General features: G+C 35.5%; 1 protein-coding gene across 5 annotated transcripts in view; it reads left to right on the top strand.

Moving 5' to 3' along the window:
• The window catches only part of RhoGEF2 (Rho guanine nucleotide exchange factor 2), a 358602-nt gene that overhangs the window by 337812 nt on the left and 3029 nt on the right, over positions 1 to 17761 (top strand). For all 5 annotated transcript variants that reach the window (XM_089092512.1, XM_089092511.1, XM_089092510.1 and 2 more), the window contains 7 exons: positions 531 to 700; positions 5687 to 5838; positions 9292 to 9520; positions 11400 to 11698; positions 12518 to 12747; positions 15075 to 15271; positions 16485 to 16966. In XM_089092512.1, coding sequence (XP_088948638.1) covers positions 531 to 700; positions 5687 to 5838; positions 9292 to 9520; positions 11400 to 11698; positions 12518 to 12747; positions 15075 to 15271; positions 16485 to 16966 — 1759 coding nt within the window. The remainder of the gene's footprint in view (positions 1 to 530; positions 701 to 5686; positions 5839 to 9291; positions 9521 to 11399; positions 11699 to 12517; positions 12748 to 15074; positions 15272 to 16484; positions 16967 to 17761) is intronic.

Below are 17761 nucleotides of genomic sequence, written 5' to 3'. Positions count from 1 at the left end.
TTTCTTAGTGTCTTATAGCTTCTTAGTGTCTGATTCGAGGACGATTTGCAGTTTGTTCACCACCAGATGGATGTTCGTAAAGCCGAATTTTCGATAATCTGTAATCCTTCATCCATAAAACGTGGCCTAGTCATCAAACTTTCTTTTCAACTTCTCCAGCTAAAAAAAAAAGCCTTGTGCCTTGGCTATGGCTATTACTTTTGCATCTTACACTAATAATGCAAATGACAACTAATAGTGCTACCAACGGATTGACTTTTCAGTGAGAGGTCGAGAGGAACCTCAATTCAGGGTATCGTTGATATTCTTTTCATTTCAAACGAATAAAGCAGTTAAGCCTGAAATTTTCAGTTCCACGTCCGAAAACCGACATTCCGAAACGGAATGTTTTAAGTCACCTCAACGGGAACAAAGAAAAATACAAAAAATTAACCAAATATTTTTAATTTATTTTTGTGTTTTTTTTTTCACTTGTATTTTGTCTTTATGATTGCAATTTGTATTATCTTATTATTTTTTTCTTTTTACAGTGATGAATCAAATGAAGTACCTGTAGACAAAACGTCCGCTGATTCCGGTGTTGGCCTAAACATTGTATCTCAGGATTCTTTGAGTACAAGTGATATTAAGCCAGAATCTGAACAACAGATGTCCACTGACTCGGCTGTTGTCTTATTATCCCCAGAACCTCTGAAACCGAGTAATTTATCCCTTTTTTCTAAGTTTTCTTTTTCTACTGATGGTGTTCTAACAATAGAATAAAATGTATCTTCGATACTTCAAGCATAATGTGGAAAAGGTTTTAACAGGGATGTTTTTATTTTTCTGCTGTCATATAAGCATAAGTGTATGTAGATCTTTCTCTTTTAGTAAAATTGTCTAGACTCAGAAATATATTGGTGAAATGACACCACGAAAGCCAAGATGATTTAGTTCCTCTTTGTTGTCATGTAAGTGATACAATATTTTGATAAACAATTAGAAGCCAGAAAATCACAACTTAACCATTCATTTAACCATTTTCTTTCAAGGTATAAAGCAGCATTACCACTTTCCAAAAATTATTTTTAATTTCACCAATATACCCCGATTCTCCGTGGAAAAGTTTTTCTTCCAGAAAAGAATTATTCGTAGCGCGCTGCCTAAGTAAAGAACGATGTGGGCACAATCTGTTTTTTTTTTTTTTTTTTTTTTTTCAGCAGGGCACTTAGTATCGAAGGAGTTGTCGTAGAAACTTCGAAAAGGGCTCATTCGATTGAAAATTAGAGTGGCTAGTGCCATTTTTAATAGCCGAAAGTGATTGGAGGGCAACTAGCCCCCCCCCCCACACGCCCATCATTGCCCCAAACACATCCAATGAAAATTTCGAGATAGCCATTTTGTTCAGCGTAGTTGATTTCCAGATAGAAAATATGTTTTTGGGGAGGACACTCCCCCAGAACCCTCAGGGCAACGGTTTTAAGTTATGCCCTGGGGACATATAAGGTTTTTATAGAAGGCGTTGTCGTAGAAACTTGAAACAGGCTCATTCAATTGGAAATTCGAAGGGCTAGTACCCTTTTTAATAGTCGAAAGTGATTGGAGGGCAACTAGTCCCCCACCCCTTGCCCATCATTTAGCCAAACACATCCAATCAAAATTTTGAGATAGCCATTTTGTTCAACGTAGTTGATTTCCAGATAGAAAATATTTTTTTGAGGAGGACATTCCCCCACAGCCCCCAGGGCAAGGGTTTTAAGTTATGCCCTGGGGCATATAAGGTTTTTATAGAAGGCGTTGCCGTAGAAACTTCTAAAAAAGCTCATTTGATTGGAAATTCAAAGGGCTAGTGCCCTTTTTAATAGTCGAAAGTGATTCGAGGGCAACTCTCCCCCCCCACGCCCATCCTTCCCCAAAACATATGCACTAAAATTTTTGAGACATCCATTTTGTTAAGAGTAGTTGATTTCCAGATATAAAATATATTTTTGAGGAGGGCACTCCCCCAAAACCCTCAGGGCAAGGATTATGTGTTATGCGCTGGGGGCATATAAGGTTTTTATTGAAATATTTGTCGTAGAAACCTGAAAAAGGGCTCATTTGATTTGAAATTCACAGGGATAGTACCCTTTATAATATACAAAAGTGATTTGAGGTCAATTAGCCCCCCTCTCACTCCCACCTTTTCCCCAAACACTTCCAATCAAAATTTTTAGATAGCCATTTTATTCAACGTAGTTGAAAGTTTTGAAATTAGGTCTTTAAGGATGGCAACCCCTCCCCCCACAGCCCTCAGGGCAAGGGTTGTAAGTTATGCCCTGGGGCATATAAAGTTTTTATTGAAAGCGTTGTCGTAGAAACTTCAAAAGGGCTCATTCAATTGGAAATTGAAAGGGCTAGTTCCTTTTTTAATAGTTGAAAATGATTGGATAGCGACTAACGCCCCTCTCACGCCACCATTTTCCAAAATACATCCAATCAAAATTTTGAGACATCCATGTTTTTCAACGTAGTTGAACGTTCTGGAAATTAGGTCTTTTAGGATGATAACCCCCTCAGAGTGCAAGGGTTGTAAGTTATGCCCAGGGGGCATATAAGGCTTATATAGGAAGTTGTTGTATAAATCATAGGCAGCACGATCGCGCTGCCTAAGTAAAGAACGGGGACACTCGAGAACGAGACAAGAAACGGGGGCTAAGTAAAGAGGAGGACACTCCCCCACAACTCTTAAGGCAAGGGTTTTAAGCTATGCCCTGGGGGCATATAAGAACGATGTTGGCACAATATATTATTTATTATTTTTTTTCTTTTAGAGCAGGGCACTTCGTATCGAAGAAGTTATCGTAGAAACTTCGAAAAGGGCTCATTCAATTGGAAATTGGAGTGGCTTGTGCCCTTTTTAATAGTCGAAAGTGATTGGAAGGCGACTAACACCCCTGTCACGCTCACCATTTCCCCAAACACATCCAAACAAAATTTTGAGATAGCCATGTTGTTTACCGTAGTTGAAAGTTCTGGAAATTCGGTATTAAAGGATGACAACCACCCTAACAGACCTGAGGGTAAGGGTTGTAATTTATGGCTGGGGGGCATATAAGGTGTTTATAGAAAGCGTTGCCGTTTCCAAAAGGACTCATTCGATTGGAAATCGAAAGGCCTAGTTCCCTTTTTCATAGTCGAAAGTGATTGGAAGGCTTGACATTTTTATAGTAAAGATCGAAGTGGGTATAATGTACTATTTTTTGTTGTTGTTGTTGTTGTATAGACCAGGGCACTTCGTATCGAAGGAGTTGTCGTGGGAACTTCGAAAAGGGCACATTTGATTGAAAATAGAAAGGGCTGATGCCCTTTTTAATAGTCGAAAGTGATTTGAGGGCAACTAATCCCCCTTCCACTCCCCCCCTCCCACGACCCCCCTCCCACTCCAACCCTCCCCATTCTGCTCTTAAAATTTAACCAAATCAAAATAGCGTAAGTGTATCCAAGCTATCAAAGAAAGTAAACAGATTTTTTTGCGAATGGTATCAAGTTTTCCATTTCAGTTCAACTAGAGGAGGTATGAAACTCAATAGTACTATTTGTGTTAGATTTTTAAAACCTTGTATGTTGTTAAAAATTGCTGAAAATTTTTCTCCAGCATACAAATTGCAGGCCAAACTGTAAAGTTTTAAAAAACGAAAAGATTTAAAGTATTATTTTCTTTTTCCCTGAAAAGACTATGTCAGTATAAAACGAACAGAAATTAATTTAAAAAGTTTTTCCACAAAATAAGTTTTCAAAGAAAAGTAAAGAACTCCATTAAACAAAAAATGAGCAAAAAAAATATCAGATAATCTGCCAAGCGTAAACTACCACAAATCAGCATCGATAAATAGATGAAACCCAAAACGAACAGAAATTACAGTAATTAACCGAGTCAAACTCAAAACGAGCAGAAATTGACATAAGTTGGGCGCAAAACCCCTATGCCTTCCCAAGGCCAGAACAAAATTTGCACTTTACTGAAAAAATACAAATGAATGTGAATTGTTAGTTTAATATACATATACTGATATTTAGTAATCAAAATGTTAATATTATTTGATTCATTAAAGTTATAAAAGTAAAAACATTTATATTTTTTTCAGTAAAGTGCAAATTTTGTTCTGGCGTTGGGAAGGCATAGGGTTTTTGCGCCCAACTTTTGTAAATTTCTGCTCGTTTTGAGTATGACTCGGTTAATTACTGTAATTTCTGTTCGTTTTGGGTTTCATCTATTTATCGATGCTGATTTGTGGTAGTTTCACGCTTGGTAGATTATTTGATTTTATTTTTGCTCATTATTTTTTAATGGAGTTCTTTACTTTTCTTTGAAAAACTTATTTTGTGGAAAAAGTTTTTAAATTAATATGGTGTAAAGATATAGCGTAATGTTAGGGTGAGAACCAAAGAATAGTGACAACCTGTAATCCTGGAAACTGGCGCTATTTTCGACTAAGAAAATCGTCAACGCCATTCAGCTTACGTATTTTCTTTGCAATTTTACAAGCTTCTTGATTGTATTTTTCCCAGAAACTGAGATTAGACACTTATTTTTACAGTAATTTTTGCCAGTTATGCTTATTACACTATTTTTGCTTTATTATGCCATTGAAAAAAATGCCAAGAAACGTTAAACGCTAGATGATATTGGAGTTTTTTTTTTTATGTAAATACTATTGCAAGTTTCCACTTTTTTGTTTTTGGTAAAGGAATCTACGCCAAAATTATTTCCTTTCACAAAATTTTCAAACCGGGTTGCAAACCCTGAAAAATCGGTAACAAAAACAGTCAGTCTAATTGCGATCCCCCTCAGAATGAATGCAGAAGTAAGATTAACGTCTTTTTTCATTTGTAAATTATCATTATCTCAATAGTCAATCATTGTTACCCGCCTGTTCCTTTTTATATTTTTATCTTTCTACGTCTTTTACTCTACGTCTGTTCCTCTTTCTATATGTACGTCTTATTAAAATCTATACAGTAATACCTAAATAAATTTTTTTACATAATAAGCGTCAACATTTTTATTTCCGACTGCAACCCCTCCTCTCTGAGCTTGCGACCCCCTGGGTGTCACAAATCCCAAGCTGGGAAATAGGGGCTAAAGAGTTCCATTGTATTTGATAACACGTGAGTTCCATTTCTAAACCTAGACCAAAGGGTTCCAGTGTATGTAATAATAGGTGACTGTCTGTCTTAATATGAAAAAAAAATAAAAAATACTGTTTTGCTGAATTAGTCATTTATATATATATATATCGCTGTTCATTAGAACATTGAACGCTGTTCAATGATTTCGAACTAATGACATGACTGACACTCCTATAGTGGTAGCTGAGGGTGATGAGTTCACTTATTTAAAATAACGTTTGCTACCAAAGTTGGAGCAAAGCATACATTGTTTAAATGTTCCTTAAAATGTCAAGGTTTATCACCTTTGTTAAGGCCTCTTTTCTCCTTTCCTACCACCCCTGGCCCTAGCAACATTCTGGTCAGGCCATTTTTTAATTGTCAGGCTTTAGTTTGAGTTATTAAAGGCCAAATCCTAATAAAAGCCGGAACACGGGTTTGTTTCGGACAGAGAAAGAAAGCAAAATACTCTTTGATGTAAAATAGTACAATTTTTAAATTGCACCTTTTTTCTCTTCTTTTTCTATTTGGTGAATCAGAAAATTCTTGATTTTAGGTGGAGAAGACCTTTCAACGTCAGTAAGTCGCTCAGCTTCCACTGTGAGTACGAGTCAGAATCCGTCAAGAAGACGATTTCAAAGGGTAGAAATTCTTCAAATTGCTGAAGGGACGCCTCTTATTGAGCCCACTGAGGTGAAGGTTTCTCAGGTATTTTTCTTATCATCTCTCTCTCTCTCTCTCTCTCTCTCTCTCTCTCTCTCTCTCTCTCTCTCTCTCTCGCTCTGTCTATCTCTCTCTCTTTCTATTTCTTTCTATCTCCCTCTCTCTCTCCCCCCCTCTCTCTCTCTCTCTCTCTCTCTCTCTCTCTCTCTCTCTCTCTCTCTTCCTCTCTCTCTCTCTCTCTCTCTTTCTGTCTTTCTTTCTTTCTTTTCGCTTTTTTTATCTGTATTTTGAAATATAAGTTCATGCCTAAATAAGGGAGAACTGTCTTTTTTTTTATCTAGTAATATTGGACGATTTTACACATGACAAAGACAAATCTTTTTGCAAAATTTTGAAGCAAAAATTTTTGAAAGGAATATATCTAATCAAGTTAGTGCTGTAGCTGGCCTAAGACAGCTACTCAAGGGTTGAAAACCCTATAAGCAAAGCCTGATCGTTCTATGTATATTTTATGACTGCTTCTAGATTCTTGTGTCTTTTGAGTTTTCTAAGTTTTGTAGTTTTCTAAGTTTTCTAACCAGATTATAATGGAATGAGCTTGGCTTTGACTAGATAAGTGGTCGGCCACTTGCGGGTCTCAAGCCGCACATGACTCTTTGACCCCTTGAGTTCGGCTTCGGCTAAAATATCTGCGAGTCAGCTCGGAAGTTGCGCTGAGGGTATTAGTCGTCTCTTCAGTGTGAGGTACACGGCACGGGGGATACTCTTGCGCTTCAAGAAGTCTGATTGCTGTTGGCCAGCATCGGTACTTCGACTATCCCCGGATTTCTGGGAAATCCCAGGTATTTTTAGATTTTTCCAAAAGATATTTACCATTCGGTATATTCCTGAAAATAAGATTTCGTTCTTACCCGAAATAGAATTTTGCAAATACTTATAAAACTCTGCAACTTTGTATTTCTTGCATCTATAAATAATTGTACTCATTCTGGTCTCATTTGCCTGGTCTCAATAAACATAAATAAGAAAATAGAAAGCATAACAAACTAAGCACCCTTGCACATTTTTCATAAATCCTATCACCATCTGAAAAGTTAACAATGAGTTAAAATTCGTGCGTTTTTAATTATGAGTCACACTTCGAAAAATAATATTTTCCCCCTCTTATAGAGAAAACTCTGGATATTGAAGTGTAGTCACTTGCGTGAGGGCATGATTGATACGACCATAAACGACGTTCGCGTGTTCGCATGGTTATGTTTCAATTTGTCTGTTTGGTCTTCATTATTTATTAACTTCTTACTGGTGAATGAAACAGAAAGAAACGGATTATTATAGGGAACAATAAGCAAAACATTAAAATATTAGTCTTTGAAAAGGGAGGGGGAGTTGGCCTGAAGATCTTGACAAGGAGCGTTGCCCTTGGGTACCTCCCTAATAAATTCTGTAACAGATTTGAAGTTGTCTCCTTTTTGCATTGACAATGGTAACTTTGAAAGACATTTGTTGGATATAAAAAATCAAGAAATATGAGTTGCTAAATTTGAATGCCTACTTGTGTTGATTAGGAATTACTAGAGTAAAATGAATGTAAACTTCAAAGCTAAAAACAAGCGATCTGGTTTGGAAGACATGGGGAAGGCAGACATGATCATGTTCAACGCCGAATTTTTTTATTTTATCATCTGAAAACCGTGTTTTCTTTTCTCTCCCTTTTCGCTTTTCCATCTATCTTTTTTATCAATAGATATAATCTTTATTAAGTATAAAATCAAGTTTTATTCAGTTTACTCCTAATTTGGCGTAGGTCTAAATTATAAGAAATAGTTACTAAATTAACCAGATTTCACTTTCAGGAAATTCTTAATCGTTGTATTGTATATATTTGGCTCTTAGGCTGCAATGATTGCCTACTACTGGACTAGACTCTGATGGACATACTGACTTTAAAAGAAATTGTTTAAACAAATATATAAAAATTGTAGGTGTCATGAGAAGCGTACTTTTGCATTGACGAATCAGTTTTCGCAGGAAAAGGACACGTTTTATACACATTTTGAAGCTATCCACGCCACTGCTCATGGAGGGGGCTTGGCAAATTTAGTAGTATACTATATGTGCAGGCCTTTTCCCAGTGTTTCTAACTCACAAAAATGTTGGCGTAGGGGGAGGGGGGTATTACTATTTTCTACTTACTATTTTCTATGAAAATAGTAAGTTTTAGGGTTTAAGGGGGTGTTTGTTCCATTTAGAGTTTATGATTATAAACTTCCCACTTTGGGTAATGTATTTTTGTAAACAAAAAAAGATAACACACATTGCCTCTTTCTTAATTTTTTCACGCGTATACTTGGGTCGCCTGTGCCTGTTTCCTTCCCTCCCATTGTTTTTGCGATATATTATGTAATTCGCTATAATATTCATGTTGTTTTACGTGCTGTTCTGACGCCAAAATATTCTGGTAAAAAAAAGAGAAGCTAATTTCATTAAAATATTAGTCAAGTCCCACAGAAAACTTATATTAAGTAATTGAAATTCAAAGCCCTGTAACGTAAATAGACTAGCAATGCGAGTATCTCTCATAAGCTATTTCAAAACACATGAGCCATACGCTCAGCCAATAGTCGCGCTACCCCTCCCGTTCCAGAGCAGAAATACAAAGGTAAGCAAACGCAGTTCTGAATGAGTTCAGACCTTTTAAATCATAGCAAAACTAATTTTAGACAAAAATATTGGAAAACTACTTGTCAAAATATCACAAACGGATTCTCCCCTGTTTTCTATAAGATAAGATACATTTTTGTTTAAAATAACTATTAGCAGCAAACAAAGCTAAATTTCTGCTTATCTTTGCCCTCTCAAATAAATTTCTAACATAAGCATTTCAAAATTTTTTGGGGGGTTTAAAAATTTAACTTTCCCCTCAAGGGCTATATCCAGGGGAGGGGGTTAGGGGGGTTTGCCCCCCCCCCCCCCCGTAAGTTTTGTCCGACTCGTAAAAACAACAAAACGTATATAAACAAATTTTTGATGCGTTTTTTGAGTTTTTGTTAAACCCCAAAACCTCGTCTTTATCGAGGTTTTTGGGGGGAATCAATGGAATGGAATCACCTCCTACCCCTTTTTTACGCGTCTGATTGTAGCCAACGTGCGTACCTAATTTAGTGTATATTTTATTTTAACTATAAATAATATAGTATTTTATAGTAACGTATATTTTTATGCCTCAATATTCCTATATGAAAAAAAAAAAACCCAAAAAATAGAAATGAGCTAAGGGATGGAATTATATTGTGTAACAATAAATTGTTCTGGGATAATGATTATGCCTACAGCTCTTTTTGTTTTAAATTTTATGAGTTGGATGTCTTTTGTATCACTGCTTCTAATCCCAAACTTTGTCTTTAATGACTACGTTTTCTTATTTGTCTTCCCATGCTTTTATGACGTTGATTAACGTTTAATGACGTTGTCTTTAATGAAATGAATTAATTTTAGGGAGACGTACACACTGCTGAGCCCGTATTAACTCCTTTGGAAAAACTTCGACGGAAAGATCAGTTAATACGAGCGGCCCTTGTGGAGAAACAGAGACTTGTGGCGGAGGTATTGCACGTCTCACCTGATGAGCTAGACCAACTCGTTCAACTGGACTCGACTCCCTTGAAGGGAGCGAATCAGGAAGCCCAAGAAGCGAGAGACTTAGTTCTTGCTGCCATTATGCAAGGTGAGCCGTTCTTATATTTTCTAGCGTTTGTAGTTTCTCCGAGTCGTTTTTGGTCAAGTAATTTCGCAAACTAGGTATATTTCTTTTTCTTGTTCTAAATATGGAATGCACCACGAAAATCAGTCTCATAAAATAGAATTTTGCCGCAATTTTTTATCTTCGCACAAACTTAGCTCGCATTTCAAATGTTTAATCTGGGTTAAGGTTTTTTTCGTAATTGCGATTTGTAATCGTATCGTAAAATGCGTAAAACTACGATTTTCAGTAGCTTAAACAGTGACAAGATCCCCAGACAAGTAGGTAATGCTTTACTCTATGGAGCCTTTTTTTTCTATCAAAACACTAAAGTGTTCGAATAATTCCCGTCTCCTGTATTTGTGCCATTGCCCTCTACCCAAGATAAAACATAACTCTTTTAAAGTTTAATTTCAACTACACAATGTAAACAAACATTAGTCGGAGCAAATTGGCACTTTATAAAATATATAGCAGTGTTAACGCCATTGTAAGATAAAATCCATCCGCCAGATGTCACAGGCACCCCTCCATCTCCATTGAATATTGCCTGCAAATTAATCATTATACATTAAGTCATTGTTTGGGTAACATCATTTCTTTGACAGAAAAGAATATAACTGCCGCATGGTTTCTTGCCAAGTTTTAAAGGTCGATCTTTTTCCAACAATACCTTCAATGCGGAAACATATGCAAAAGCTTTCATGTTTGCAGCGGTAGCTGCAGCTAGTAAATAGCAATGCTATAGATCCAGATTTTTCGGTGGTGAAATTGTGAATGTGGGGGGGAGGGTTGAGTGGTTTAAAATATATCTATGTATATCATGTCCCATTTCTACTTATTAGAATATAATCACTACTAATCAAGATTTTCATTTTAACTTTCAAATACAAACTAACTATGCTCTCTCTGAAGCCTTTTCCATTGCATGCCCGTTTCAGCTTGTTATCAACTATAATGAGTTTTATGTGGACCATAGAGGCATCTGAACTTTTAAAAAGTCATCAATTCCAGGAACCCTAAATTGGAATGTGGCAACTGTGTTGTTCTGTCCATTGGTAAAAGGAAAAAAAAAAATTCTAGGTCTATAGAGATTATATTCAAGTTATCTTAAGTAACACGCGGGAGGGGATAATTTTACGGAGTGTGGAGCTTGAGTAAGACCAATCAAGTGGGGAGAAGGTTCCTGTAGAAAAAATTCCCTGCAGAAAAAAATTATTTCATCTTGCTCAGCACCCGAAAAGTTGGCTTTGTATACTTGTTCAGACTGGCGTACTGGTGAAGGAGGGGGGGGGGAATGTGAATAATTGTGTATGATTTTCTCAGAATTTCATAATATTAATATAAATATTAATATTTTTCAATATGTACACGGCCTTTTTAAGGAGTTTTGACGAATCCCCTTCCCCCCCCGCCCTTCTCAGAACCTAAGATCGCATAGACATGTAAATAAATTAAGTAGAAAGTGAAAATAATGACTGGAAAGAACATTACAACTTTTTAGAGTAGGACACTATTTTGTAGTCCTCTTGGAGCAGGAGGATTGTTTCCTATAATCGTTTGCTGTAAAGCATGAATTAACGTTAGACTGTATGAAGAAAATTACTATAAGTGATATAAAAAAAAGAAACAAAATGCAGTTGAAACCCAGCACGAGGTATTTTCTGAAACAAGTTTATTTAATTTCAAACAATTTCTTTTTTTATTTTTTTTTTGCTGCGAGTAAATAATTGAAGTTGCGAATGTAGTCGTACGTCGATATATTACTGTTTCATACGTCTTTTATGATGGCATGCCTCTTCTGTGTGTTTATAATGTTTAGCTTTAATTAGTATGTATTATTATATTTCTCTTTTTTTTTTAGCGAGCAAACTAACCACAGTGCTCAACGACTCACTCCGAATCACAGAAGAAGAAGCGATTGCAGCATCTAGTGAGCCAACAAACAGTCGAGAGCCTGTGTTAATTCGCCCTCTAATCGAACATGTTCATCCGACAAGGGAGTGTGACCCGATTTCTCGGCACGAGTCTTTCCATCTGCGTGAGTCGCACAAGCCTGTCAGTCCACGAACATTGAGGAAAATTATGAAGTTGCCTAGCTTAGCGTCCCATAGGCTCGTCCCCATTGTGACGTCTTTAAATTCACAGCTGACACAATTGATGGTATGTTGGGTTTTTCACTTTTTTCCTTTCATTTGAAGTAATTTTAACAATGAAGGAAAAAATTATTTCTTAGTGGAATAGTGTGAGCTGCTTGAAATAAGTCTAAACATGAATTTGGAGTGAAAGAGAAAATATTTTTTGAATTGCTGCTTTTTCCGTAGATAAAACCGAAACTATTATTACGGGAGATGTATTTTGATTCGATGCCTGAATATCCAATGACACGATGAAAAGAGTTTTTCAAATAGACAAATGTTTGGTTCATCTTCATATTGATAGGAGTTGAAAATTTATTTTCTTGAATAATTCTGGTAAAAACTATTTACAAGTAGAAAAAAAAAACGTGAAATTGGTTTACGTGGGAGATTGACAGACCACCATTTGGAAAAAGTCTGAAATTGTAAGAAAGGCCACCGTAAAAAGTGACTTCTTATGGTGGGAGGATGCCTTTTAGTTCGGCTGCTATTTAATAAAAAAAGAAAAAGTCGGTGACGTCTAATGTTTAAAGTTGAAAGTTTGAAGTGGAAAAGAATGTGAGAAATTTTTAATGAGGTCAAAACTAACTTTTTAAAACATTTCTAAGAAAATTTTCAGAAAATATTACTTTCAATTTTGTCCTTTAAGAACTGGCTAAAAGTTTAAAAATTTTCCAGTGACTTCAAAACCCAAGAAGCATGCTCTAATGAAATCGTGCAGTCTTATTCAGGGACCTTTTGTATTGAAGTTTCCCAAAATATTTTATTTTACAGACTTTTTTCTTTATCTTAAACCTTTCTGTGTACTATATTCTGTTCTATCCAACCTTGCACCCTATTACAGGCTGTTATTAATGAAAAAGACGTTGAATATGAGAAAATGAAGAAAGAGATGCAACGTCTGCGAGAACAGCTGTCGATAAAGGACGTCAAAGATACTACAGAAACAAGTCTGCCTTCCCTTGTCTGTGAAAGTTTGGAAGAGGAAAGTGATATTGAAGAGGAAGTTTCTGCTCCACAAAAAGTTGATGAATCTGATGATGTCGGAGCTGAGCTTGTAGAGCTACTTGAGAGGTATTAATCCTTATTTTTTTTTTTTCAAATTCAGTTTACCATCTTGTTACATACTAGTTAACCAAGCAGCGTCACTCGTGAAACTGCTATATTGAAAAGATCAAAATCTACTAGTTGGGAAAAAATCACCAACGTCATCTAGCGTTGGACCTCTCCTAGCATTTTTTTCATGCTTCGCAATTTTTTTCGGGAACTGAGATAAAGGAAATTTCACATAGTATAATATGAGGTTTTGAAAAATTCTTTTTGTAAATTGTATTTTCAGTAAAATAGTCATCTTGACGTGTTGCTCACATTAAAAATCATGTGTAATGGGAATAGCGTCTGGGTACTGCGAAATGAGGGATAAGGCGCGGCATGGTAGAAGTGTGCCACTTGTGTCAAAATAAGGGTTGCTCCGTGACATACACAAGGTGGTGGGGAGTTAGAAATTCTTCCATTCTTTTTTATTATTTTACTACCAAGAGAGATTTTCTTCTAGTTGTATCGAGCTTTCAGTTTTTATGACTATGAATATATACCAGGAAAATAGGCTGTTTAGGATTTTATTTTGGTTTTGACAGTATCTTACTTCATTTTTCCCTTTTTTTTTCAATTAATTGTACAATATTTACTTTACCAGTTTTCGGATACATTATTTTTTATACCTTACATTTTTCTAATTTTTTAATTATTTAGTGACATTTTTTGTACTATACTTCTTTTAATTAGTTTTTAATCTATTGTTTTGGTGGTAGGGGTGCAGCAGCCGCACCTCTGATCAGTGTAGATTAGGTTAGTTTCAACCTGTAACGATAGGTAACCAGTTAAACGTTACAAGTGAGTTTATGATGAGGTGCATCAGCCGTACTTCTGATCACAATTTGTAACGATGGGTAACTAGTTGAACTTTACAGGTTAGTTGATGACAGGGTGCATCAGCCCCACTTCTGATCAGTGTGGCTTTTTTCTAGTTGAAATCTTTACCGATAGGTAACCAGTGCAACGTTACAACTGAGTGGATGATGGGGTGCATCAGCCCTATTTCTGATCAGTGTGGCTTTTGCTAGTTTCAATCTGTAACGTCTCTTATTCGCTGGCGTTAGGAAAAAACGATTTATTTAACTGTTTGTTTTTGGATTTTGCATGTAAACAGAGTTCTGTCTCGCAAATGAGGTGTGAAATCTCGTAAAAGAGATTTTGCCCTCATTGCTGATGTAAAATCTTAACCTCGAACACTAAACTGCAATCCTTTGATATCTCGTAGTGGAAACATAATCTGAACATTGTAATTTTTCATCTAGTGTTTTAATGCTTTAAAGTACTGTAGAAAATCATATTCAGTAGTTTATATTGATTTGTATTAGAAACCTTGCCTTTTTTAGTTGTTTATTTGCTCAGGATAAATGTGTCAACGTTGCCGAAACTTTATTATAAGCCTAAAAAACGATCTACACTGCCTCAATTCCTTGCATTTTATTTTGAATTGGAATCATCTTACGGCCTATGTCGCCTAGTAGTGTTCCAAGTTATTTCAAGTTACTAAATTAATTAAATAAACTAAATTAACTGGCTTAGTTAACGAAATAAATTAGCTAAAAATCTAATTATCAAAATTATTAGTCTATTTTAAAATCAATGCAAAAAAGCAATCAGATTTCCATTTAAAGGTGAGCTTGCAAGGACATGCTTCTAAACAAGGGAAACGAAAAAATAGAAAATAGTAATAAGTAAATTGAGGAAATGATTTTTTTTTTTTTTTTTTGTTATTGTTTTAAGAATTTTAATTTAGGGAGTAAAAACTGTACATTAATTAAACGAACTTAAAAATTAATGGTCTAACTAAATTAATTGATAAACGAATATTAAATAAATCAGCACATAAAATCAATCTGAAGCCTACTAATAGATACGTCTGCTGCGAGATGTTACTTAACAACGGCAACGAACCATAGAAAATATGAACAAATAGAACTTATAAAAGTAAATGATTTTTTCTTAGTATCGTTGTTTTAAAAATTAAAAAGTTAAAAACCGATAGTTAACTTATTTAGCACAAAAGGGAGAGTCAAAAGAGGTGAAAAATTAAAAATCAAAAATGACAAAGGTAAAACCTTGTGCCTTTTTACGACGCACATACAAAACACTGTATTTAATGATCTGGAACAAAATAAGAATTTTCATTTCTTTTTTGTCTGATTTCAAGTAAAACTAAATAAATCAAACAAGGTATGAAACAAAAACTAACTAAACTTATATGGTATATATCCATGGCAAACGTTAGAAATTTAACCCATCCATTTATATTTTTGGATGTTCAGTTTTTTATATTTTGAATATTTTTATAGTGAGATACCATCTGACCCTTGTCTCGAGAGGCTCAAATCTGAATCACCTCCAAGGTCAAGACCTCTGTCTGTTGTGTCTCTTGAATCAGTAGGAGATGGCATTTATGTGGCAATTCGAGAGTCTGCTTATATAGACAGACCTGTCAGTGAACAGCCATCCACTGAAGTAACCACTGCTAATGCAAATGTAACCATGGGTACGTTTTTTTTTCTTCCAATTCTCTTTCTTTATATATATAGTGATTGGAGAATGATGAGTCGGAATCAAGATAATCGACTTTTTGTAAGAAAAAGAATCGGGAATCGATTAAAGTTCCTCGGCTCTCTAAACTATTCCACTGCATAATCCCTATGTTAATAAAAAAAGAAAAAAACCACTAAATCTTCTTTTTCAAATAAAGCTACAAGACTGGATAAAGTTTACAGGGACGGCGAGGTTTGATATTTTCTCAGTAAATACTTATGATGGTAAAAAGTGTAAAGCGGTTTAAATTTGTTAATAGGAAGTAATATTTTTATTAAGATGAGAGGTTTTAGTTGGAATAAAACACTTGGTTTAATAGATTCAAGAACGTGGGGTATCAAAACACAGGGATCTTTGCAAGGCCGTACCCAGGATTTTTTCGGAGGGTGTTTTACTGAAACAAGTTTTAGGGGGGCGGGGCTAGGGTTGAGACAAAAAAAAACTCTCAAAAAACGCATACAAAATTTGTTTATATCTATTTTGTTATGTTTTTATGAGTCAGACAAACATTTCGGGGGGGGGGCCAAACCCCCTAACCCCCTCTCTAGGTACGGCCTTGGATCTTTGTCTCAAAGTCAAGTGGAATATTTAATTGCCACATTTAGGTGGCCATTTGATAGTCTGATGACATAGGCAGACCGGTGAGTGGACAGCCAACTGCTGAACTAACCACTGTTATTGCAAATGTGACGACCCTTCTTTCTCGTTTTTCCTTTTTTTAATTTGTTTGGTTATTGTATTAGGATCCGATGCTTTAAGAATTTGGCTTCAAACGTTAACTAATTTTAGCAATTAGATCTGATTAGTTATATCTGTAAGTTCTTATATAAATTAATTAGATCTAATATACTAATTAGATTTTAGAGATTTGAAAGTTGCAGAGTAATCAGAGATTTTTACTTATCCTAGCTAAACCACACTCTAAGATTGTGGATCCAACGGTGCCAATCATGTATATCATTATTTTGGAGTAGTGTTTTTTATAGAAGAGCGGATGGACTTCGGAAACACCAAATTTTAGCTTCTTTAGTGATTACAGCTGAGACGTGTAGAATTAAAAGAACTTTGAGCAGTGGTGCACAGGTAGAGATTCAATGTAGAAATTATTAATATATTTGCATACAATACCTTATAGAGATACACCTTAAATACTTGTTTGTTTTTAGATTTGATTGACAAAGATGCAACTAGCCAAAGTCTGGAAAAGCCTTGTACCGATCTAGAACCGTCAAAAGCAGTACTTGTCGCAGAAGAAGAGGAAGCTGATAAACCTCTTGTTGATGGAGATGAAGCAAAGCCATCAAAAATTGTACCCGATACTGATTCTATTAAACAAGAAGGGAATAATGACAGCGAAGTAAATGCGACGTTAAGCGGTGAAGAAAGCCTGTTGTTACCTGAAGATGATGTTCCAGATAAAGAAGCTGTTAAAGATGACTCATCGATGGCAAAAGTCGTCAAAGATGACCTATCGGTGGCAGAAGTTGTCAAAGATGACTTATCAGTGGCACAAATTTTCAAAGATGATATATCGGTGGCACAAGTGTCGCTAAACGAAACACCTGTCTTGTCAATGATAAATGAATCAAGTAGCTCCAACAACTCCGATACTCCGCTGTTAATCGAGGATTTTGGTGCGGTTTCAGACGTAAGTTGTTTTTTTTTTGAAGTCTTGTGAGTGATCTCTCTTGTGCTCTGAAGTAGATCGATGCAGATCATTCATAAAGTAGTTTAACGAGCTGATAAATAGAGTTTTATATAAAGACATAAATATTTATCTCATGTATATAAGGCAATGCTTTTAATATTGTATTTGCGTAAAGTAATATTTCTAAAAATTCATATTCTATCTGTATACAAAGCTATATTATGTTTAAGAGGTAATTACTTGGCAAAAAAAAAAAAAAAAAAAAAAAAAAAAAAAAAAAGGCAAAACAAAAATTTATCCTAATCCAGCAATTGAGGCAAATGTGCTATTGAACGAGGTTTTTGTCTTACTCATCTATCCAACTACCTAGGGCCAAATAGAATAACCGAACTATCAACCAAATAGAAATGTCCAAATCCATGCAAAGTCGTCATCAATAAATGTAAGTCGTTGTAAATTTACAAGCAAAAGCACCTTAAATCTAGCGAAATATTTCCAAGTAGAACCTTCCATTAGGGCTCATCAGAAGAAATACCACGTGCCTTAACGGGTTTCGAGGCTTAGTTTTCTTTACCCGGCACAGTGGAGCCTCTACCATAAGATCTATATGGTATTCGTATGTCAGGTAAAACTTGTGAAATACATGCATACTAGTAAAGCTATTAAAAATTACATACAAAAGGTGTTTCATTGTTTCCTTAATAAAATCCCAGAGGTCACTGAGCAAAAACCATTCTGGAACAAATGAAGACTGGTCTAGATGTGTCTTTTATTGGTATCCGGGACCAAATACAG

The sequence above is a fragment of the Artemia sp. Qi Xiang Cuo genome, chromosome 7, assembly GCF_049724085.1.
Source record: "Artemia sp. Qi Xiang Cuo chromosome 7, ASM4972408v1, whole genome shotgun sequence".
Classification (NCBI taxonomy): Eukaryota; Metazoa; Arthropoda; class Branchiopoda; order Anostraca; family Artemiidae; genus Artemia; species Artemia sp. Qi Xiang Cuo.
This window is presented reverse-complemented; position numbering and strand designations above follow the sequence as displayed.